Genomic DNA, 25,530 nt, shown 5'->3' on the forward strand with positions numbered 1-25,530 from the left:
TCCCAACTCCAAGCCAGCCCTACCCCAGCACCCTCCTTGAATTCTTGGCTAACCCCACTTCCCCATTGTGTTCATCCTGTGCACTAGCCTACAGGCAGTTCAACTGCCTATCACCGAATGTGGTGTTGTATTTCAGATTAAGCTGTCTGCTGTCTTCTGCCATTTTGTGGCATATACATCAGATTGAAGCCCTGATCTTGCAAGTTGCTCTGTGCACAGCTCCATTAATGCAGGGATCTGCCTGCCTGGAACAGCTTTCAGAATCGTGGCCTACATTTCTAACATTAAAGCTCCATTCATATAAGTTTTAGTTGGCATGTTAATTTCATAGGCTTTTTGAGAAGATAGAAAAGAGGGGGAAAACACAAGGAATGGAGAGAAGAGGAGAAATAGATTAAAAACTGCTGCTGCTTTTACTGGGACAGTTTACAGCTGCACAAAGCTGGGAGCTAGGCAACTTTGCTTTGTGGTGAAACAGCAGCACAAAGCCACACCTACCCACCACTCTGTTAGAGCTCTGGTGTGTTCACTGTGCTCCATAGTTGCAAGCCATATGGAAATTCTAAGTTTAGCAGCTATTTCGTGCTGCATGTGTCCAACAAAGTTGGTTTGGGTGGTTGCATAATACCTATTTCAAACCTTGCCAGGGACTATTACCCAGTGAAGACATGCCATGTGGGTGGTTTCAGTGGTAAAGTTCAGCCAAGTGGAGACACCTGGACAGACAAATTCTCATCAGCCATTAGAGAGGTGGACTAATGTTTTCAAAAGTGGCTAATAAGTTGGAGCCCTGAATTGTTGAGTGCCTAACTCAAGACACCTTAAAAGGCCTGATTTTCAGAGGGCGAGCACTCAGCACTATCTGAAAATCTGGGCCCTTTAAGGTGTCTCAAGTTGGGAAGCCAAAAATCACTAGTCACTTTTGAAAACCTTGGCTGAGAAGTGTATTTTTCACACTTGGACATTTCAGTGCCTGAAGTGACTTCCATCAGACTTTCTCCTTAAGAGATTCACTTTTTGACTAAGTCTAAGCATAGAAAATTGTAGCCACAAAGGAGAATTTTGAACACTTATGAGCACATGAAGATAGGGTTATAATGAAGCCATGCCTGGGACCTTTGGTACAACATTTGCTACCCAGAAAATCTCTAGTTGTAGATAATGATATTAAACTCTATTGTATCTTTGCATAGCCTGTATTGGTGTTTGAAGAAAACACACCAGTTACCAAATGTCTCTATCTGCTTGCAATAGAACAGATAGATTTGGAACAGAGACTGTCTGTTAATTGCGTGCCTGGACACACCTAGCACAATGGGGCCATCTCTATCTTTGGTACTTATATGGCCCCATTACTGGGGTATTGACGCACCCCACATTCTTTAAGGTTTAATCCTCACATCACCTCTATGAGTGCTTTTATCTTCAATTTACAGATGGGGAACTGAGAGGCTAAGGTCACACAGGACATCTCTGGAAGAGCAGGGACTTGAACCCAGGTTTCCCAAGTCCTCACCTAGTTTCCCAAGTTCTCACCATAACCCTCCTTCACATGCCCTGGGCCTTGAGTAGTGCCTGGGTACTATTGCTTTATAAATTATAGTGTTACCCGCACAGTCTAGGGCACCCACCTTTACCCAGTTCCTAGGGTTCAAGGTGTAACCCGGTTAATTTAAGCACTCCAACCCTTTCCCTGTTCCTAGGGCTCCAGGGGAAAGGCACTTACCCATACCCAGTTCCTAGGGCTCTGGGCATAATCTTTTGTGGGTTTATGGGGTCTTTTACCGCTGAAAGAGCCTTACACAGTAATATCCTTAATCTCTGTTTATTAACAGTCACTAAAACAGAATACACACATTAAGCATACAGGGCTCACCACTCCCAACAAGGCAAATGAACTTTTCCTGCTGGCCAGTCAGGATCAGGTCATCTGGGAACTCCAGCTTCTGCATGGTGTGATTGGCAGAGTGTTGAGGTCTGGCAGCTGTGATCTTGGGGCTGTGTCCTGGAGTTGGTTCCAAAGAAATTTCTTTTGGATCCCAGTTTATATAGTGAAACTTGAGTCCTGCTTAGCTATACCGTAACCAGTCGTTTACTAAAGTATTACAAAATAATTCTTTGATCAATCCTAACATATTGCAAAACAATTCTTTAACCAATCAGACTCCACCACCTTAGTTGATTTAAATCTTACAAAATTAGTTATGCAACAAACAAAAACAATCAAAGAACCAGACAGAGACCATACAGATAAACAATAGAGAAGTAGGGACAATATATAAAGACAATACAATAGAAGTATTGATTTCACAATCACAACTGTTGATAAGTGATTCCTTGCCAGAGAGAATGCTATCAAGCAAAGTTTTCTTAAAGCATCTTAAAGAAATCCCTTGCTTATCCGGTGATGGTGGGTACTGTTAGGAGGGGCACCTTCTTAACAGCCTGATATTATATTGTTTTGATATAATTTAGAAGGAATGTGAGGATGTGACTTTCTGCTTCTTGGCTTATGGCTGCTGTTCGGAAGTGATTACTGCTCTGACTCTTAAAATCTTTGAATTTTCAGGTGGATTGGAGCAAATTCGTTGTGGTGAATGGAGCAACAGCCCATCCACATTATGAGCCTGATGGGACAGCATACAACATGGGCAACTCTTATGGGAAACACGGTGAGGCTAGGCAGGATAACTGCTCTGAGAAGCAGGGTGAGGTGAGGTAGGACGGTCCTGCAGCAAGGCTAGGCAGACTACATGCTGCTTCTGTAAGGAGGGGTTTTTGATGGAGTCTAACAAAGTGAGGAAGCTGCCATTTCTCTGGGGACACAGTGACAGCAAAGCAGGATCAGTCTTAAATTGTGGCTCCCATCAATCTCACCATGACATTTGTTCTCTTAATGTTTAGCCTCTTCAGTTAATGTGCTTTGGGTGACTGCCTCATCCCATAGGGAAATCCCTGCTCCTTGCCAGTTATTCCCAGTTGTGCCAAATTTTGCACATTCTAGTGTCACCCCCAAATCTGCAGCTCTGTAGCTACTCTCTCTCGGTAGTTCCCAGTTATGAAACAGTGTGAAACTGATGTAGGACAGCTGTCAGAAACAAATAAAGGTGTTTATTGAAAGGACTAAACACTGGCACAGTTGGATTAATACTTTTTAAAATAATGTCCATTTAGCCTGTGGTACTCATTGCCAGAAGATGTCTATGAGGCTAAAAGCTTAGCAGGCTTCAGAACAGGACAGGACATTTCTATGGATAACAAGAAGATTTAGAATAACAAGGATTAAAATAACCAAGAGCTCTGGATGGGAGATAAACCCCAGTATTTCAGGCCATGAGCCAACCTCTGATTACTAGGGGACAGAAAGAGGTCTCCCTGGGGGCAGTTTGTCCCAAAACTCCAGGGTTTCTTGAATCTTCCTTTGAAGCAGGCAGTACTGGCCATTGGAATAGTGGACTAGGCAGACCACTTGTGTGATCCAATGTGGCAATTCCTAAAGATTGGGGAGGGTGGCAGGAGAAAAACCTATTAGTCCATATTTCCTTGTGCCAGGATTGTTCCCCATCCTTTGTCCTCTGCTGCCAGGGGTTAGGATGGGATCAGTTTCTGTAGCAGATTTTCCAATACTAGGATGATATGGTCCAAAACCATAACCCTATTCGAGTGACTCCTCAAAACCAACTTTAATTTCTTTTTGCATAAAGACATTCCTCCCCAGTGTACCTCAGCCCTGAGAAAGCAGCTAATGCCCTGTGTTGTTGGAGCTGACGCTGCTGGCTTGCACCAATTCACTGAACAATTCCCTGGCTTTACTGTTCTTTCATTCTTGCTGTGCTAATTCCTTTGTGCTTCAGCAGCATGTAGCTTCAAATTCCCCCACAGGGTCATGCACAGCACCTGCCTGGCGTTGGCTGAGTTACTAAGCCATCAATCCTCCTTGGCTGGGGATCAGATTCAGTAGACAGGCATCATTAAATTTCAGCTGGGGTCAGAATTCTAGTTTCTCCTTTTAACATAGGAGCTGTGAGGCTGGTTTGCGTCCTCATTCCATTGTTGTGCGTGCTTAGATGTTGTGACAATGAGCTTAGTACAAATGCTTAGGTTTCATTCCAGTTCCTCTGACTGAGGCCCTGTTGTAAGGAAACTGACTGTTATCTGCTGAGCTTAGCTGGTGCGGTGGCTCCAACTCTATTAATGAGGCAGAGAAAACAACAGAGCCTGACAATAGCTATGTGGAAATGGTCACTAGTAAGACTTGGAACAAGTCAGAAGAAATTGCTGATGTAATATATAAAGGAATCTGATGGGACCCCTCTTCTGGGGCTGGAAGCAGTGTGTAGATTTCAGCATGGGGGCAGGTGCCAGGGGCACCACTTAGTGGGGATGGGGAGCGGGGGGCTGGGGGGAGCCCCTCCCTGAGTTTCATACAGGAGGTGTGGGAGCTCCCAAGTGGAGCTCTTAACTCCAGCACAGAATTAGTTTGAAATGTAAGTTCTGCAGAGGAGAGGAGCCCCAGGGGAAGGGAGTCAGTATTTTGTTTACAAACAGATAAGAGACAAGAAAGGGCTGGTGATTAAATTAAGGATCTGGAAGTCTATCTTGTAAAACAGGAAGGGTGCGGTGGTGGAGTTGTTTTAGAGGGAACAGAAAAATATAACCAAGCCCTCTGAGCCAAGGTTATATTCAGAAAAGGAACGAGTACTTGTGGCACCTTAGAGACTAACAAATTTATTTGGGCATAAGCTTTCATGGGCTACGTCAAGGCTGCTTCCCCACTCTGAACTTTAGGGTACAAATGTGGGGGCCTGCATGAAAACTTCTAAGCTTAACTACCAGCTTAGATCTGGTCCGCTGCCACCATTTCCAAAGCTAATTCCCTTGCCTGGGAAGCCTTGAGAAACTCTTCACCAATTCCCTGGTGAATACAGATCCAAACCCCTTGGATCGTAAAACAAGGAGAAATTAACCATCCCCCCTCCTTCCTCCCTCCAACTCCTGGTGGATCAAGATCCAACCCCCTTGAATCTAAAAACAAGGAAAAATCAATCAGGTTCTTAAAAAGAAGGCTTTTAATTAAAGAAAAAGGTAAAAATCATCTCTGTAAAATCAGGATGGAAAATAATTTTACAGGGTAATCAAACTTAAAGAGCTCAGAGGACCCCCCTCTAGCCTTAGGTTCAAACAGAGATAAACACTCTAGTAAAAGGTACATTTACAAGTTGAGAAAACAAAGATAAACTAACACGCCTTGCCTGGCTGTTTAAGTCAAGAAGGATGGAGAATGAGAGTCAGATGAGAGGAGAACAGGAGTACTTGTGGCACCTTAGAGACTAACAAATTTATTAGAGCATAAGCTTTCGTGGACTACAGCCCACTTCTTCGGATGCATATAGAGTGAAACATATATTGAGGAGATATACATACACACATACAGAGAGCATGAACAGATGGGAGTTGTCTTACCAACTCTGAGAGGCCAATTAAGTAAGAGAAAAAAACGTTTGAAGTGATAATCAAGATAGCCCAGTACAGTCAGTTTGATAAGAAGTGTGAGAATACTTACAAGGGGAGATAGATTCAATGTTTGTAATGGCTCAGCCATTCCCAGTCCTTATTCAATCCTGAGTTGATTGTATCTACTTGCCCCATAACCTCAGCCATGCTGAACACAACGCCATCTACAGCCTCAGAAATAACCCTGACATCATAATCAAAAAGGCTGACAAAGGAGGTGCTGTCGTCATCATGAATAAATTGGAATATGACCAAGAGGCTGCTAGACAGCTCTCTAACACCACATTCTACAGGCCATTATCCTCTGATGCCACTAAGGATTACCTAAAGAAACTACACCATCTGCTAAAAAAACTCCCTGACAAAGCACAGGAACAAATCTGTACAGACACATGCCTAGAACCCCGACCAGGGGTATTCTGTTTGCTACCCAAGATCCATAAACCTGGAAATCCTGGACGCCCCATCATCTCAGGCATTGGCACCCTAACATCAGGCTTGTCTGGTTATGTGGACTCTCTCCTCAGACCCTACGCTACCAGCACTCCCAGCTATCTTCGAGACACCACTGACTTCCTGAGGAAACTACAATCCATCGGTGATCTTCCAGAAAACACCATCCTGGCCACTATGGACATAGAAGCCCTCTACACCAATATTCCACACAAAGATGGACTACAAGCTATCAGGAACAGTATCCCCGATAATGTCACAGCTAACCTGGTGGCTGGACTTTGTGACTTTGTCCTCACCCACAACTATTTCACATTTGGGGACAATATATACCTTCAAGTCAGCGGCACTGCTATGGGTACCCGCATGGCCTCACAGTATGCCAACATTTTTATGGTTGACTTAGAACAACGCTTCCTTAGCTCTCGTCCCCTAACGCCCCTACTCTACTTGCGCTACATTGATGACATCTTCATCGTCTGGACCCATGGAAAAGAAGCCCTTGAGGAATTCCACCATGATTTCAATAATTTCCATCCCACCATCAACCTCAGCCTAGATCAATCCACACAAGCGGTCCATTTCCAGGACACTACTGTGCTAATAAGTGATGGTCACATAAATACCACCCTATACCGGAAACCTACTGACTGCTACACTTACCTGCATGCCTCCAGCTTCCATCCAGGACACACCACACGATCCATTGTCTACAGCCAAGCTCTAAGATATAACCGCATTTGCGCCAATCCCTCAGATAGAGACAAGCACCTACAAGATCTCTATCAAGCATTCTTAAAATTACAATACCCACCTGCTGAAGTGAAAAAACAGATTGACAGAGCCAGACGAGTACCCAGAAGTCACCTCCTACAAGACAGGCCCAACAAAGAAAATAACAGAACACCACTAGCTGTCACCTTCAGCCCCCAACTAAAACCTCTCCAGCGCATCATCAGAAATCTACAACCTATCCTGAAAGATGATCCTTTACTCTCACAGATCTTGGGAGACAGACCTGTCCTCGCTTACAGACAGCCCCCCAACCTAAAGCAAATACTCACCAGCAACCACACATCACTGAACAAAAACACTGGCCCACGAACCTATCCTTGTAACAAAGCCCGATGCCAACTCTGTCCACATATCTATTCAAGTGACATCATCATAGGACCTAATCACATCAGCCATACCATCAGGGGCTCGTTCACCTGCACGTCTACCAATGTGATATATGCCATCATGTGCCAGCAATGCCCCTCTGCCATGTACATTGGCCAAACCGGACAGTCTCTCCACAAAAGAATAAATGGACACAAATCTGACATCAGGAATCATAATGCTCAAAAACCAGTGGGAGAACACTTTAACCTGTCTGGCCATTCAATGACAGACCTGCAGGTGGCTATCTTACAACAGAAAAACTTCAAAAACAGATTCCAATGAGAGACTGCTGAGCTGGAATTGATATGCAAACTAGATACAATCAACTCAGGATTGAATAAGGACTGGGAATGGCTGAGCCATTACAAACATTGAATCTATCTCCCCTTGTAAGTATTCTCACACTTCTTATCAAACTGTCTGTACTGGGCTATCTTGATTATCACTTCAAAAGTTTTTTTCTCTTACTTAATTGGCCTCTCAGAATTGGTAAGACAACTCCCACCTGTTCATGCTCTCTGTATGTGTGTATATATATCTCCTCAATATATGTTTCACTCTATATGCATCCGAAGAAGTGGGCTGTAGTCCACGAAAGTTTATCTCTAATAAATTTGTTAGTCTCTAAGGTGCCACAAGTACTCCTGTTCTTTTTGCAGATACAGACTAACATGGCTGCTACTCTGAAAGATGAGAGGAGATCACTTAACTCCCAAGGGGTGGCAGGTTCTGCCCCATGCTGGGTTATAGAGCAATGGCTGCTGTGCAATTTTATATTTTAAATAAAAATCATTTTGTTTTGTCATTTTTTGTTCTGAGTTTGAGAAAAGGAAGGAATCAGAAAGTGTCGTATAAGTATCAGATATATTTATGCCTCAAATTCGTAGGGTTTCAGCTGTATCCAGGCCAATTCCAGAACAAAGAACTGAAATTGCATCCACAGAGCCCATAAAGTCGACGATTACTGTCATGATTTGTAATTTTCACTGGGCACCATCTGTGTGCTCAGCACTGTTCAGAATATGCTAGAAAATGTATTCCCTGAACCAAGGTGTATAAAATGTGTAGCCCTGGATAAGATGGCTCAGATATTTAAGTATGAAGTATATTAAGCACGTGTTAATATCTGTGAGTGGAGGCGCTGATGGCAATAGAAGTTTTCCTGGATTAAGAACTAGAAGATTTGACTCTCCAATTTTCTTGCTAGAGGAAGAGCTGCCCAGAGCTCCTGTGCCTGTTTATTTTCCTTTCCCGCCTGCAGTGGCCCTGATGTACCTCAGAAGTCTGTTTTTTTCCTCAACTTTAAAATATAGAATTTTCTTGGTGTTTGGTTTTAAATATTCTCCTGTGAGTGTTGTGTTTAAGAGCCTTCTGGAAAGTAACTAGACTTCAAACAGAAGTAAAAGCATGTTGCCAATTCTCATGATTTTGTCACGAGTCTCATGATAATAGTTTTCCTTAAAGCCCCAGCTCCTGGAATCAAGCGGATATGTGAAGATTTCAGCCTTCATTCTTAAAGAAAAATGAAGTTTCTAGCCCTCGTGGCTGTGGAGCAAGATTCAAAATGTGACTCCAGTGCATCCTAAAGGCTCAAAAAGCAGAAGGCAAATAAAAAGAACACCAAATCTATTAGTTTTACATAATCTCATGATTTTAAAGCCAATATCATGATTTTTGGTGAGCCTGATTCATGATTTTTGAACATTTGGGATTGGCAATACTGTGAAAGTAACTGGAAAGTGTCAGTTTCACTCCTGTTTAAGGTTAGTTTCTTGTCCATTATTTGTAGTGAGGTAACACCCCTAGAGCCTCAGGCAGGTGCAGTATAAACTCATGGGGACTTGCCCTAGTAGGATGTTTCCAATGTTAAATGATCTATTGATGAACAGCAAAAAAGTGATAGAAACTAATCTAGATTTTTCTATAGTTGTTTCAATTGTTGTATTCAAGGGTTAATAACAAAGAATATGCATTACAATTTTAAACCTATCCTGAGTGTCCCTTAAGTAACTTGACACAAGATGTGAAAACATGTTAGTATTAGAGCTGAATGGGTCTAATATTTATTTAATCCTCTTTTTTATATAGGAATTAGATACAGTGCTCCGATCAGCTAATGTCTAAGTTGTTATCGGCAAAAAAAGTAGCGTTTTCAGGTGCCTAAGTAATCCCTGGAATCCCCGTTAAAGTCCCCCCCCCCCACCAAAATCTGAAATGGCCCCCTGGCAGGTGCATAGGAGAAGTGGGGGTGAGTTTGGGTTCTGCTGTGAGCTGAGTCTGTATCTTCAGAATTTCAGCATGTGTCAGGGTATGGCCAGGCATTAACACTGTAGCTCCTGTTCATAAAATGTATTTGTCAACATGGTGTCCTCCTGGGACAATCAAAGAATTGCCACACTGTGCTGATCTCAAACTGGAGTGCTCTGGCCAGCCTGTATACTGTGACAGAAGGAATGGGTTTGGGAGAACTTGAGCTAGGGTGACCAGACGTCCCGATTTTATCGGGACTGTCCTGATATTTGCTTATTTGTCCCACGTCCTGACCTACCTTCGGTCGGGACGCAAATTGTCCCGATATTTTGCCTCCGCTCCGGGCCGGCGCACAGGCTTGCCCCCCCTGCCCAGACTCCGCCCCTTCCTTCCCCCATTGGATCCCTCCCTAAATCCCCGCCCTGGACCTGCCCCCAGCCCCGCCCCCCTCACTGTCCCATTGGATCACTCCCCAAATCCCCACCCTGGCCCCGCCTCTTCCCCAAGCACGCCGCATTCCTCTTCCTCCCCCTCTCTCCCAGGCTTGCGCTGATCAGCTGTATGGCGGTGCAAGCGCTGGAGGGAGAGGGGAGGAGGCAGAGGCTTTGGCCTTGGCGCTGGAGAAGGGGTTGACGATCCCTAGGTGAGGAGACCCCATCCCTGATGCTGGGGCAGGTCCCGGCCTGGGGGCTGCGGCAAGGTCCCACTTTCTCCAGCGGGGTGTAGCCCAGTGGTGTGAAGGTCGCTATGGCTCTGCACTCCCGGGCTCGCGGGGACCTGGAGCCCGCCGGGGAAGGGACTGCCCCACGCTGGGCGCCCACGGCCCGGCTAGTCTCCGCGCAGGGACCTGGCGGGGGCCCTCCCTGTGTTGGTGCCCATCTCCGCGGCGTCGGGGTGTCAGTCCTCGGGCTACGGGCGGGGGTTATTGAGAGTCCTGGGGCCGCCCCGGGCTCGGGGCGCGTTTACATTTGTGTGTGGCCGGTGCCAGCCTAGGCGCTTCCCGCTTATTCGTGCTGCAGCGCAGCCGGGGAGCGCCCGAGCAGCGACCCCTGCAGGCCTGCGGCAGGGACCTGGGCCCTGCTGTAGATGGCCACGTCCCTGGTGCCAGCAGTGCCTTTCCTCCCGAGGGCTGTGGGGGCACGGGGGGTGCCCAGTGCGGCCACCCTTCTCATGTGCAGTAGCATTGTCTTGGAAACGGGCGGGGGGGGGGAGAGTCTCAGCCGACACCCTTGATGAAGGAGCCGCCAGCAAGGCCCGGGCGTTATTCCCCCTCGTAGTGTGGCGCACTGGGCGGCTGCCCGCAATACAGTGCCCTGGCCCTGGGGGGAGGGGAGGCTGTTCGTGCAGCCTTGAGGCCGCCCGAGCTCTTCATTCGGGGAGGGGGAGGCTTGCGCGCCCTCTCGACTAAATTACTTAAAATCCCCACCCTTTACGGTGGAAACGGAGCGGAGGCAAGCTGGTGCCGGGATGGGTGGGGGGAGCTTGTGTGGCTTTTTTTTTTTGCTCTGCCCCCGGCTTTTTTTTTCCCCTCCCCCCGTGTCCCGATATTTCACCTCTGTGATCTGGTCACCCTAACTTGAGCATATGGCCAGGGTGGAGATAAATAAATAAAAGAAATAGGAAGACCTTGTTTGAAAGGAGAAGGCATGAGTGTCGGCCCACAGGAAGTGGAGATTTGTAGTACTGGATGAATCCGGCCAAAGCTTTAAGAGCTCATTAGCTGGGATTTATTGTCAGCACCTGATGGGATTCAGGGGTGGGTGGCTGAAATATTTAAAGCTGGCTGGGGGATTTATTCCAGTGGGAATTATGTGGTTAAAACTCCCAATTGGCTTTGAAAATCTCATCTGGCATGTCTTGTATCAGAAGACTGATCCATTAGGACTCTGAACATGGAGAGGGCTAATGCACAAACCTGTTTGGTGCCTGTCCTGAAGTGCTGACTGTGTCAATCCTGGGTCTCTAGGCTGATGGACACGCTTTCTCCTTTCCAGGTTCCAGCTATAGCATTATTCGGATTCCTCCGCAGAACTCAAACCGCGATGACATGTTGCAGGGAGCAAAAGTTTTGTGCTCCATCGCTCCAGCTGAGAAGATGAAACCCTCCTACTATCACAGCTTCGGTGAGGTGCCTCCCATCCTCTACTAGGCCTTCTGCATGCAGACCCAGCACAGCCTACAAGCTACAACTTGCCATACCAGGTTCTAGTACCAGAGGCAGGTTGTTCACTGACCCGTGCTCCCAGAAGTTCTCGTCACCTCATTTGCCTTTTGGAGCAAAACGTTTTGATTTCCCCCTTCTGTCCATTCAGGAATGAGTGAGAACTACGTGGTCTTCATTGAGCAGCCCATCAAGATTAATCTGTGTCGGGTCATCACATCCAAGTTCCTTGGGAAGCCCATTGCTGATGGGATAAACTGGGAGCCGCAGTACAAAACCCGCTTCCACGTGGTGAATAAGCACACAGGAGAGGTAAATCTTCTGCCATTCCAGCAGTTATGCAGGCCTAGATTTCTCCTGTTCGGTCAATCTTAGAGCCCACAGGAAATGCCCCTGGCTTTTGGCAGCAGCATCCTGGGCTGTATGGGTCAGTCCAGGAACTACTGCAGTATTGGCTTGAAAACCAGGGAATGGTTAGGCCTCCTGGATGAGGAGTTATTCGGTGCTGGAGCAGAGGCAAATGCAAGAAATCTCTCTGCTGCCCCTTAAAAGAACATAGAACAACAAGCAGTTAGGGGCTCCTGGGAAGCAGTCCCAGAGTTGCAGATACAAGGGCTGAGATGTACCTGCCAAGTGACATGGGGATCTGAGTGTTGGGTGAGGAGTGTGAGTTCCCCACGAGGCCCCATGTGGGTGTCGTGGCCACTGCCCCTACTTCTCTGAGGGGTGAGAAGGGTTCCCTTCCACTGCCCCTCCAGGTGGGGAGTGGTGCGTGGTCGGAGAGGCCCTTGACATGGTGTGCTTTGGGCTCCAGCTTGACTGAATCTGCTTCTGCCCATAACTGGCTGTGAAGCTGTTGTTCTGCTGGGGTCTAAGACAGCTGGTGCAAAAAGAGTGATTGGAGAAAGGGAAAATGGGACTCTCCAGGGCCCAGGGTGGGGCTGAGATTGCTGGAGGTAGGAAACGAAGCTGTCTTCTGTCTCACTGCAGCTGCTTCCGGGGCAGTTTTACAGCAAGCCATTTGCGACTTTCCATCAAATCAACGCCTTTGAAGATCAGGGCTGTGTGGTCCTTGACCTCTGCTGCCAGGATGATGGAGGGAGCCTGCATATTTACCAGCTCCAAAACCTGCGCAAAGCTGGGGAGGGTCTGGATCAGGTAAAGCCCCTGCCTCTGTGTCTGTTGTACGGGACCTGCTGGTCCCAGGTTGGCTGAGCTGAAGGCTGGGAAATGCAGCGGGGGCTTTACGCTCCCTGGAGTTAGTTGGCTTCATTGATTTGTGGGTGACTCTTATAGTGGGCAAAATGAGAATGTTTCGTTATTTTAGAAGCTGTAAACTTGTATCTAAGTAACAATGACATTAATCCAAGGAAGGGTGTGGGAGGAAGGGCCAGGGGAATGGCCAGGAGGAAGGAATAGGAAGTGCTGGCGGGAGGGAGAGGCAGAGTGGATGAGACAGATGACAGGGAGTCAGGAGACCAAGCTTCTATTCCTGGCTCTGCCACTGACCTGCTGAGTGAACTTGGCACTACCCCTCTCTGTGCAGGTTTCCCCTCCCATTCTTTGTGTGTCTTATCTATTTAGACTGTGAGCTCTCCCAGGAAGGACTGTTTCTCACTATGTCTGTACACTATGCCTGGCACAATGGGGCCCTGATCTCGGCGTGGGGCCTCTAGGTGCTATGCTAGTACAAATAATCAGAGAGCAGGGAGCCTTGGAATGGGGGAAAGGGCTAGAGCTCAACAGGTGTTTGCCCCACCCTGGGGACTGAGCTCACCAGCCTGTTCAGTTCTCTTTCTCTCCCTGTAACTTCCTGTCTTCCTAACAGATCTATAACTCGACAGCTAGAGCTTTCCCCCGCCGCTTTGTTCTACCATTGAATGTGGATTCAAGCGTTCCCGTGGGGCAGAACCTCAGCCCGTTGTCCTACACGTCAGCGAGTGCTGTGAAAGAGGTGGATGGGACGGTATGTCTTAAAGGCATAAATAACTACACTGAAGGTTGTGTGCGCCTGTATTGTCTTGTGCTGTGATCTTTTTAGTTCTTGCCACCTAAGCGGAGTCAGGCTTGGTCTGTACTTGGATGGAAGTCAGTACAAAGCCCTGGCACTGTGTTGCTGGAGATGCCATCTTTTAGATGAGATGTAAAGCCAAGATCCTGACCACACATGGTCACTAAAGTCCCTGTGGCACTTTTGGCATGAGTTGGGGTGTTAGCCCTGGTGTAACTGGCCAAATTCTGTCTTTTGATCCCAAAATTCACCCTGCATTTTCAGTTGGATACAAAATTGCTCTTCGCCTCCATCCCTAAACTGTTGTGTAGTGCTGCAGTGGGTGGTTAATCAGTTCCCGTGTTCCACCCAGAAGCAGAAGGACTGACTCAGGGCTGTGTAGAGCTGTGTGGACACATTAGCATTGTTGGGAGGCCCGGGTTTGCAGTGTAGTGTGGATGCTCAAGCACAGACTTGGACACAGCAATTTTGCAAGCCCAGGTCCCGCAGGCAGTGTAGTGTAGACATAGCCCCAGAGGTAGAGTCATCTCAGTGGTGGAGGAGCAATCCCTGGATCAGCTTGTCAAGTGCTTTAGGATCCTGCAAACTGAAAGGTGCTGTTCAATACACTGGAGTGCTGATGCTGTTATGGAGACTTTCCCCCTTCGCTCAGCCTTATGGGCCTTTTTGAAACCCCAGAATGCTGTAAGTCCTTCCTTGGGTGAAGTGGATAAGGGAGCCAGCATGGTTCTGAGATGGGCTGGCTAGAGGTGTCCAGGGAACAAAGCCAAACATTTCCTCTTCCCTGTAGTAGCTGGGTAGCATGTGGATGAGACCAGTTTGGCATTGAAGCGCCTGTCCCAGGTCAGGGCTCAGTAACAGCCCTGTGCTCTGTTGCTTGCCCTAGGTCTGGTGCATGCATGAAAATCTCCATTCCGAGGACCTGGAGGAGGTCGGGGGCCTGGAGTTCCCCCAGATTAACTACTCACGGTGCAACGGTAGGAAGTACCGCTTCTTCTATGGCTGCGGCTTTCGGCACCTGGTGGGGGATTCGCTGATCAAGATGGATACTGAAACCAAGAAAATGAAGGTGAGACAAAGTAGGATGATTTTCTTTAAGAGCCTGGAGTTGTCCCCATTCAGTGACTCAGCCTGTGAACTGGCTGTTGTGGGTTTTCTGTCATCCTGCAGCCCAGGCAGCTCTGTCACCCATCAGAACTGGGATTGGGCCCACACTTCCATTGTCTGCCTTGCTCTGTCTGAATGTGACACCCTAACATAAGAAGCAGACATCTCTTTGGGTCTCTGGACAGACCAGGGCAAGGGAAGGGGGCTTGGGTATGGAGACAGGATCAAGATGATCTTAAAGGGTGTGCCACCACATTATCACGATGAACACAGCATGGGAAACGTGTGCACTAGAAGATTGTTGTTGGGTTCAGTGTGCAGGCACTGAGTGGTGCTGGTGGCCTGTGGTATACAGGAGGTCAGACTAGCTGATCTGGTGGGCCACTCTGGCCTTAAACTCTATGACTCTAAAAATACAGTGAAACCCATAATGTGGAGGTTTTGCTTCCAGGGCACCTGGCATTCAGGCTTTTGGGGTCTGGGGCAATGAACATAAAGTTGGGGTATTCTGCCCTACCAATGTGCAGTATGTGACTAGGCAGAGCTTATACTGTCCCTCAGTGGGACAGATTTTAATCTCTAGGCCTGTGATGTAGGACCTTGAGTGGCATAATGGGGCTGTGACAGCCACATGGGTTTCCCTGCTTTGGTGGGTTTAAACCCCAGACCTGAATTTCCTTTTCAACACTAATAGGCTAAGGGACCAAAGGGAGTTGGGTTTGTCTGAAATAAGTCCTCAATTGGATTTAATTCAATGCAAGTTTGTGTGTGGACTCTTATTTTAGAATAAACTCACCCTGTTTTGATTTAGCTTTAATTGGAATGAATTACCTTAAGCTAAATCACAACAGGGGTGTGTTTATGGTGAAATAAGAATGTCCTCCCACAGAGGCATCGAAATAATGAAAGATATGAATTAAACCCAAAGTAGTTATTCTTTGCAAGTATTGCAAGTTTCTATAGACTAGGACTATGTCTACACTACAGAGCCTATGCTAGTGTAGATGCAGTGTATGCTGACAGGAGAAGGAGCTCTGCCGATGTAAAAACACCAGCTCCCCAAACGATGTTAGCTGCGTCGACAGAAGTATTCTTCTCTCAACTACACTGGGGTTTTTGTCTGCATTGCTGGGTTGCTACTTGTGGTTTTTCACATCTCTGACTGACATATATACAAATTTTAAATATAGGCTAAGGCCTTATGCATCCAACTCCTATTGGCAGTCGCTGACAGCTGGGACCTTAACTCCTCCTTCAGGCCTCTCTGAAAATCCCAGCGCACCTTTTCGGTGTCTCCCTTTTTATGTAAGATTTCCCCAAGCTTTAAAAACACAAGCAAGTTCTTTATTGAACACTACAGGGATAGTCAAGACTTCTCCCTGAAAATTTGCTCCCTCTCCAAATTGTCATAATCTGGCTGGGAAAAGCCTCTGGAAGCTCTAAATATCACAGGTTTTTGGAAAGGCTCTCTTTGTGCAGGAAGAAACCCGTGTTGGGCTCAGTCCGATCTGGCTTTGCAACAACGGTTCATTAACTAATTATTTGTATTACTGTAGTGTCCAGAGGCCCCACTGAGACCGGGACCCTGTTGTGCTAAGCACTGTGTACACATGCACGCTTTCTCTCTCTCTCGGAGAGAGTCCCAGCCCTGATGAATAGACAAGACAGAAAAAGGGAGGGGGGATGAACAAGAGGTGAAGAGACTTGTTTGAGGTCATAGAGCAAGTCTGTGGCAGAGCTGGAAAGAGATCAGTGCTCTACCCACCAGAGCACTAACCACTAACGTTTAAGCTGTAATGACTTCATGATTTTTTAGTACACTCAAGTACATCTCATACTTTCCTTACTGTTTTTGACAGCTTTCTGAAAAGGAAAGGTGATTTCGCTACTAATTTGTGCTTTTTTATTTCGCAAACATTTTCTCCCTTTTATGTTATTGCTGAGAAATCAAAACAGATGAGTTAATTTCAGTTACCCTCCCTGTACTGCATGGATTGGCAATGTCTTAATGGTTGTAGCAAATTTTACAGGACCTAGAAAAACGTGGTGCAGGCTTGGGCTTGCTTCTGAATTTATAAAGAATTCCTATTTTAAAAGCAAACATCAGGTTAGAAACTAGAATCCAGAAGATCCTCCTGCAGATCATAACAGTTTCCATGTTAGGAGTGGCTGGGTGGTTTGTGTTAGAAGCAGCCAGGTAGAGGAGACCTGGGATAGAGGAGACCTGTGTTCTATTGCTGGCTCTACCATTGACCTGGTGTGTGACCTTGGGCAAGTCAGTTCATCACAGTTTCCACCCTGCGCCCAGCCTGTCTTTGATGCAGGGCCTGTTTCTCACTGTGTTTGTACAGTGCCTCATACAATGGGGCATTGATCTCAGCTGGGAACTTGAGGAGCTACTGGAACAGAAATCATGAATAATAATGTTCACGTTTTTGAAAACTCTCACAATCCTTTAGTGTTCAGTAAATGACCCTTTCCTGTTTTTAGGGTAAGTAGTGACACTGTGCATATGAAAGATTGGAGGGAATGTCTCGGTTGTGGTCCTTTCTTTAATGCTACTCTTCTCTTTATCTACCAGTGGGAAAATGTCTGTCTCAGTCCTGCTCTTGATTTATCTAACTCCAATAGGTGTGGGGAGAATGGGAAATGCTTGACTTCTTGTTCACCTTGGATGATGGCCAGATGGGGACATTCAGGGCTGCTTTATTGTTATGCTGTCATTTAAAAACAAAGCAAAATCCATTTGTGAATGAAGCATCTCACTGTGCCCAGAGCTGGTCTACACCCCCTTTGTTCCCTTCCGCATTCCCCCCACTTGACGCATCTTGTCTTAATTTAGACCCAATCTTGTAGGAAGCTCCAGGGCCGCCCCGAAGATTCAGGGGACCTGGGGCAAAGCAATTTTGGGGGGCCCCTTCCATAAAAAAAGTTGAAATACTATAGAATACTATATTTTTGGGGGGGCCCCCGGGGGGGGGGGGAAAATCCCCCCCCCTGCCCCCCCCCCCCCCCCCCGGGTGGCCCTGGGAAGCTCTGTGAAGGCAGTTCCAGTAAGTCAGTGGGGTTCATCATAGGCACAGGGATCTGCCTGAATGGAGTTTTACTGACTTCAGTAGGTCCAGCTGTATGGAGCTAGTTGCAGGATCAGGGCCTTAGTCTGTAAATTCTTCAGGGCACAAGGTGTCTCTGCCTTGATCCTGACTCGGGTCTCTGGATATCAGCAGTACCTAAATCATAATAAAGTGCATCTCTTCTGTCTTTTTTTTTTTTTTTGCCTGCTAGATTTGGCAAGAGGATGGATTCTATCCTTCGGAGCCTGTGTTTGTGCCAGTGCCTAAAGCCACTGCAGAAGACAGTGGGGTCATTCTGTCTGTAGTGGTCACACCCTTGCAGGTAACTCATTCTGACAGTCTCACACCTAGCAAGAAACTGTTGTGTTTATATGGATTTTAAATCATGGAATTGGATTTGGTGCCCTCTAGAGGGCAGTCCCAACACTTCATTCCCCATGCTCATCTGCTTTCCAATCCTTGTACTGCTGAGTTTATTTGCAGTCACTACATCCTCTGCAATTGTCAATCGCATCAGAGCATCAGATTCCTAATAGCAGCCTAGTTTCCAGGGTCAAAGCTGCTTTGAGGGTATGTCTGGCTAGCACTGGTTCTAGCTCACTTTCTTGGGTACTGGTTTGGGCAGTCTCGCTGTGCAGACAGACTCTTCCTTGTGGAGTAGGAGATCTGTTGGGGATGGGAAGGCAGAGTGGAACCCTGCACTGCCATTCCTCTTGCTGTCTTTCATTTTGTAGAACCAAAACACTTTCCTGCTTGTCCTGGATGCAGAGACCTTCAGCGAACTGGGCCGCGCAGAAGTCCCAGTGCAAGTGCCTTATGGATTCCATGGCGTCTTTGTCCCACGTTAATGGAGAAGCCTGCTACCTCATACTAGAAGCTCCTGGCCTCTTGGAGCTCAGGGCTAGGTGAAGCCCAATGCGAATCTCTGCTTTTCCTTTCCTTTCGCTCTTGCATTGTGCCTTTGGTGAAGCAACTGCCTCTGTAGCCCCCAAACCTGTTCTCTGTGCTGCTGCAGTACTATTACTACGTAGTGAATAGGCTGAAGCTAGTACTGTGCAAGGCTCCAGAAATGCCCATTGCCTTGGCTCACTCCACTGTCCTGCTCTGCCGGTCTGCTATAACCCCCGTGCTGCCATGAACTGGGCAGGCAAGGGAGGCAGCAGGTACCACGAGAGCCCGCTTCTTCCCAGCAGCAATGTGCTCTGAGCGGGAGAGGCCAGTCAGCCGCTCTGCTCGGAGTGGTGGCTTTGGTTTTAGTGCACAAAGCGAAAGGCGAGACGGGACCAACGGAAGGAGGGAAAATTGCCTCTTCCGAGTCCCAAGTGTGCCACTGCTTCTTCAGGAAACTGTCTCAACTCAGCCAGGAAGAGCAGAGAGGGTGCTGCCCCACGTGGCAGCTGGAAAAGGTCAGTTCCGGTCTGTCTGTGCGCTGTGCACTAACAGCCTGTGCAAATATCACTACCCAAAGAAAAAGGATGACACCTTCCTCCGTGTTGTCATTGAAACCCTGCATATGTTAAACCATGCCATTGCCATGCACCCCTAGTGAAACCAGTGTGGGTCAAACACCCCTCTATTTTGTCCCTGCCACGCCCCCTAGTGAAACCAGCATGGGGCAAACACACCCTGACATATGCCCACAGCAAAACTAGTGTGAGTCAAACATGCCCCTCCCACATTCCCGTCCTGTCCCCCAGTGAAACCAGCAATAATCAAATATGTCCCCACACCACATCCTGTCGTGAAATCAGAGTGGGTCAAACACATCCCTGTCATGCCCCCGACAATCCACAGTGAAACCAACAGGTGTCAAACACAGCTATTTTTATTTTTCTGCTTTGGCACACTTAGAGGGCATTGCATCAATTGACCTTCCTTCGGTCAAATATAACTCTCATTCATTCATCTTTCAGATAGATGGGCAAGTCTCTTATGCTCAGATGCTTTAGTTGTGGTGGGATGGGTGAAGAGGGAGCGGGTTGGTTGGTTGGTTGTGGAGGCCACATACAGCAGCTTATCTGTCTGGCTCTACTAATAAAAGACTGCTCACAGTGATTGGTAGCTGGGGAACGAGCTCCACTTCTTGCTCAGGGACTTCTTGAGTCGTACATTTTAAATGCCAGAAGGAACCATTATGATAATCTCTTCTGAGCTCCTCCATAACATAGAGGGCCCCACCCAGACATTTCTGCGGTTGTTCATGCTGATGCAGGTGCAAGGGGCAGAAATCCAGTTCTCTGGGCATGCATTGCTTCAGAAATACTACACTACCCCCCTTCCCTGAATAAAGAGCCCAGCCTCCGCCCCTGGACTTTGGCAGCTGGCATTCACTACACACAAGGTAGCCTGCTCTGCTTTGTACCTAGCTCCAAAGCAGCATGGAGGCCAAATAAAGAAACAGATTACCAAATTAGCACAGCAATTCAGATGCAACTCTCCCAAAATAACAAGCTCTATCCCGAGGCTGATCCTGCTACTCATCTCCCGCCATGCCCCAGAGAAAGCCAAGGACGAGAAATGAGCTTGAAACTAGGGTTGTGACAAAGCCAGGGGAGAGTATTCCGTAGGCAAGGCCCCCTCTCAGTCTCACTGCAAACACTCTAATCCAGCCCTTTCCAAATGAAACCAGGCCTTATCTTGGGCCTTCAGAGCCATCTCAACTACTGCAAATAGCACCCACAAATGAATGGGCCACACGGATGGAATAAGTGTAGGGGCCTCCAGGACAAGGGAAAGCAGCTGTGACTGGAGGAAGCTGACATCGCCCACCTCCTTGTGCCAGAGGTGCTTAGAGCAGGGACAGGCCATTTCAATCCAGCCCCTTTGCCCAGAGCTAACAATGAATCCAACAGGTAACGCTAAATAGTGAGGAAACACAGACGCCAGGGAGGGCAGAGAAATCCAAAGGCTCTAGGGGTGGGAAACGAAATAAGATTCAATTTAGGCTAACACATTTGTGAACAAGTAACCCAACCCCCAGGTGCTTAATGGGAAGGAGAAATCTGCGAACAAGGATACTGAAACAGTCCAAGATGTGTCTGTATGTGGGTGGGGGAAAGATGCTTGCAGCATGCGAAGCAGGCAGCTAATGACATGAGTTTGGTCTCTTGCAGATGTCTCCCCTGGCAGTGAGATTCTGAATGGGGGTTGGGAGGAGCGTGGCCCTCTTTACAAGGCACTGCTATTGTCACACCTGAAATATATCCCGTTCAGTTCTGGCCATCCCATTACCAGAAAGGTAGCCGTAAAGTGGGAGAGAGCTAAGGGAACAGCAATGAAAATGGTTGAGAGGCCAGAGAGGTTGACTATAAGGAAAGAGCTCAATCAATAGAGCAGGGCTAAGTACTAACTGCAGGGGGACATAGCCTTCTACTGCTCCTAGCAGGGAGGGAGGGTGAGGAATTAGCTTAGACCAGAGATATATGGGGGAATAACTAGGAGCAATAGATGAAATAAAGCAAAGGAAAACTGAGTCCTGTCACCATTTCCCTTGGGAGCTTTTCCTGGTGCAAAACCCTAGTGGCTAAGAAATGAGACTGGACAAAACACTAGCAAAGGGCCGCTATGAGATATTAGGAATTTTCCCATCTCTCATCTTCCTTTGTTCAAGTGTTAGGTGCACACGTTAAAGGAACATAGGCTGGTAGGTCATACAGAGGAGATTGGATCCAGACCCATAGTTGTAACAAAGTCTGGTTCAACATACAGTGAGAGTCAAGAAGGCAGGTGATTGAAACATTTTATTAAAGCTAATGTTAAAAAAATTATATAATACATAGGTTGAGAAAAGAGTGTCTACATCTGGGTATAGTGCGTACATTATCCACAAATACAAAGTTTGTTTTTAAAGTCATATGATAGTACATAATCAGCAATAACGTACATTTAGGTGAATAGATTTAACAATACAGTTTAGATATTAGAATCTGAATACTTGGGTACATCACTCATGAGGAGTTGTACAGAGATTTGATTGTGGAAAGTAAAATATAACAAATGGAGATTGTCCCTCAGTAATTGAGAATTAAGTAGGTTGTCCATTTAGAAAATACAATCCATGAGGAAAGTATTTCAGTTACTTTCCTGACTGCGCTTCTCATCGGCACTCCAGCTCATCCCTCCTGGTATTGTCGATGTCCGGTGATGTGTTCTATGTAGTTGCCTCTCGACCACCTGATGGCGTCCAACACCATGAGTTGCTCCATCAGCCGTAGCGTAGTGTTGACTGATCCCACATTCTCTCAGCACTTGCTTCGATGATCAGTGCGTGCATCTGAACCTGGTAACCCTTGGCTCTCAAGGTTTCGGCCAGAGGGACATATATCTCTACCTTTCGAGCAGCTAGTCTTGTTGGTTGCCTGGGTTGCAGGCCAGATCAGCCTACACAATCTTGTTTACTAGCCCTTGCGAGTCCTTAGCCCGCTCCCTTCATGGAGACATTATTTCTCAGCTCGTTCTCAAGCACTGCAGATGGTTGGACAGTAGGTGGTGCACTACACCATGCCAGGCTCCGATTCCTAACTGTTGCAAGCTCACTGCTGTTGCCTCCAGCTAACAGTGTCTGATCCCTGCTCTCCCCAGCAGTAACGCAAGTTCACACTGCAGCTTCACCCGGCTGTGCTCTGTGCACACTGTATACTCTAAGAACGCCTTCTGTTGACGCCTCTCCCCCAGGGAGCAGGGCTGCCAAAGGAGGGGACAAGTGGGGCAATTTGCCCTGGGCCCCGCGAGCCCTGGCCCAGGGCAGTCCGGGTCTTTGGCGGCATATTGGTGGCGGGGGGCCCTTCAGTCGCTCCGCATCTTCGGCAGTGGGTCTGCCGCTGCAGCCCTGCTCTGGGATGGTCACTATATGTACTCAGTTCCTTAGAGCCAGCAGCTGAAGGAAACACCATGAGGGTGGTCTGCAAAGGCTGTTTATTCACACAATGTTGTCATCAGTATTCCTTCTGGTGATGAGGTGCACCTGGCCATTCCTAGCCCCCTGCCGGAGGCCCCAGGGACCTACTACACCCTGCCCCAGGAAAGCAGCAGAGAAGGTAGGTTCTTTGGACCTGCCTAGAGAAGCCTCCTGCAGGCACAGAGCTCCACTGTTCCAGATAAAAGGAGCTGCAAGGCCCAGGCAGATCAGTCCCTGGGTGGGGGAACCAGAGGGGTGGGTCTGGGAGCTGCTCTCTGGCCACAGGCGCTCGAGGGGTGAACAGAGTTTGGTTCTGGCTGCATTGGCTTAAGCTGGGGGGGCAGGCCCTGAGTTCTGAAGCAAGGAGTGAAGATACAGGGGCCAGGTGGGAAAAGGTCCAGGGAAGGAGCCGCAATGAATCAAAGTGAGCGGAGCGTGGCTGCTGTTCATAGGGTCCCTGGGTCAGAACCTGGAGCAGGGGGTGGGCCTGGGTTCCCCCACTGGCGAAGTGGTGTAAGCCCTGATAATGGGACACGGCTACCTTGGAAGCCTAAGCAAAGGGCTGAATTTAAAGGGCCCAGAGCAGGGGATGAGTGAAGACCCTGGTGAGGGCAGACAGGCAGTTTTGTTGGACTCTTTGCTACCCCAGAAGGGGCTCATTTTGACTGTGTGACCCAGTTTGAGGACCGAACCAGTGAAGACCTGCCAAGTGAGGTCAACAACCTCCAGGAGGCACCAGGAGTGAGAAACGGACTGCAGTACCGCACAGCAGCAGCAGGAGGCGCTCAAGAGGTGAGTGTCCTGCTGGTACACAGTTACCCTGGTCCCTTGCCTCTCCGCTCCTCAGCGGGGAGTAGGGGACAGTTTAGAGTCTGCAATAAGCTTGGTTGTTTATGTTTCTGGGGGAATTAGCTTTAAAATGTTCACTCACAACATGTCAGCAGCAGCCGCGGGGTGGGCTGGAGCGAGAGACCAAGACTGGACACGGTTACTGAAGCAGGAACAGGCACTACCTGCAGTGCAGTAGATTTTATCTTGATTGCAAAGCTTCATTTCATCTGCAGACAATGCTAGTCCCTGATTCCGCCGTGTGCGCTCCGGTCACACATCGAGGCCAGTGGAGCCGTTTCTTCTTCGTTGTACACAATGACGTTCTGCTTGGATTCATACACCTTGACCTTATAAAGAGCCCCCGTGGCGCGGGCAGACGCTTCTGGAGGTTTTCCCAGGTGTATACTGTCACGTTCTCAGTTGTACTGCAGGGAAAACAGGGCCCAAGTTAGAGAGAGAGCAGTAAGTGCAGGTTAGATCCAGATCCCAGTTGCAAGGCAATGGGGAAGTATTTGATCACTGTTAGGTAATCAGTTCCTCCAAACTGAGGATGTTGAACTAGTCACAGATGACATACATAGTGCTCATTTAGGATACAGGGGCAGTCCTGGCACCAAATCCAGTTTTACCATGAGACCCCACTACCCACAACATCAGCAAAATAAGCCACATCCTGATCCAGTTTCTTGTGGTCAAGCAGCTCCATGATTGTCTCCTATGGGAAGAGAGGGAATATGCTAGCTCCGTCAATGGATTATGACTCAGAAGGCCCAGAGTGTGGCAGGTTCTAACCAACACAGACTCATTTCTTGGGACCCTAGACCCTGAGTTAAATTCCCAGGGAAAGCCCTGCCATGCCTGCAAAGGAGTCCTAGGTATTTTAATGCTGGGCCTTTTCCTGAGAAGATGAGGCTCTTAGAGCAAGACAGCAGCAAGTGAGAGGAAGCCAAAGGCCTCAGCTTGCATGTCATAGGCCAGCCTGGGGACTGTCGGGGCGATGTCACTGCAGCAAAACACAGGCCTTGTGCTCATGCTTAGGCCTGGTCTACACTGAAAAGTTAAAAGAACAGGAGTACTTGTGGCACCTTAGAGACAAACAAATTTATTTGAGCATAAGCTTTCGTGGGCTACAGCCCACTTCTTTGGATGCACAGAATGGAGCATATATTGAGGAGATATATATATACACATACAGAGAGCATGAAAAGGTGGGAGTTGTCTTACCAGCTCTGAGAGGCCAATTAAGTAAGAGGGAAAAAAACTTTTGAAGTGATAATCAAGATAGCCCAGTACAGACAGTTTGATAAGAAGTGTGAGTGTACTTACATGGGGAGATAGATTCAATGTTTGTAATGGCTCAGCCATTCCCAGTCTCTATTTAAGCCTAAGTTGATTGTATCTAATTTGCATATCAATTCAAGCTCAGCAGTTTCTCGTTGGAGTCTGTTTTTGAAGCTTTTTTGTTGCAAAATTGCCACCTGCAGGTCTGTCATTGAGTGACCGGACAGGTTGAAGTGTTCTCCTACTGGTTTTTGAATGTTATGATTCCTGATGTCAGATTTGTGTCCATTTATTCTTTTGCGTAGAGACTGTGCGGTTTGGCCAATGTACATGGCAGAGGGGCATTGCTGGCACATGATGGCATATATCACATTGGTAGACGTGCAGGTGAACGACCCCCTGATGGTATGGCTGATGTGATTAGATCCTATGATGATGTCACTTGAATAGATATGTGAACAGAGTTGGCATCGGGCTTTGTTGCAAGGATAAGTTCCTGGGTCAGTGTTTTTGTTGTGTGGTGTGTGGTTGCTGGTGAGTATTTGCTTCAGGTTGCGGGGTTCTCTGTAAGCGAGGACAGGTCTGTCTCCCAAGCTCTGTGAGAGTGAGGGATCATCTTTCAGGATAAGTTGTAGATCTTTGATGATGCGCTGGAGAGGTTTTAGTTGGGGGCTGAAGGTGACAGCTAGTGGTGTTCTGTTATTTTCTTTGTTGGGCCTGTTTTGTAGGAGGTGACTTCTGGGTACTCGTCTGGCTCTGTCAATCTGTTTTTTCACTTCAGCAGGTG

The 25,530-nt window shown here is 47.7% G+C and overlaps 1 protein-coding gene across 2 annotated transcripts in view; it reads left to right on the top strand.

The window, feature by feature from the left end:
- BCO2 (beta-carotene oxygenase 2) overlaps nt 1-19,789 on the top strand; it is an 86,885-nt gene extending 67,096 nt beyond the window's left edge. For both annotated transcript variants that reach the window (XM_034754567.1, XM_034754568.1), the window contains 8 exons: nt 2,570-2,672; nt 11,376-11,504; nt 11,694-11,854; nt 12,533-12,700; nt 13,371-13,508; nt 14,440-14,622; nt 17,946-18,056; nt 18,469-19,789. In XM_034754567.1, coding sequence (XP_034610458.1) covers nt 2,570-2,672; nt 11,376-11,504; nt 11,694-11,854; nt 12,533-12,700; nt 13,371-13,508; nt 14,440-14,622; nt 17,946-18,056; nt 18,469-18,582 — 1,107 coding nt within the window. In that variant the 3' untranslated portion in view covers nt 18,583-19,789. The remainder of the gene's footprint in view (nt 1-2,569; nt 2,673-11,375; nt 11,505-11,693; nt 11,855-12,532; nt 12,701-13,370; nt 13,509-14,439; nt 14,623-17,945; nt 18,057-18,468) is intronic.
- The last annotated feature ends 5,741 nt before the right edge of the window (nt 19,790-25,530 follow it).

Source organism: Trachemys scripta, chromosome 21 (assembly GCF_013100865.1).
Source record: "Trachemys scripta elegans isolate TJP31775 chromosome 21, CAS_Tse_1.0, whole genome shotgun sequence".
In the NCBI taxonomy this organism is placed as follows: domain Eukaryota; kingdom Metazoa; phylum Chordata; order Testudines; family Emydidae; genus Trachemys; species Trachemys scripta.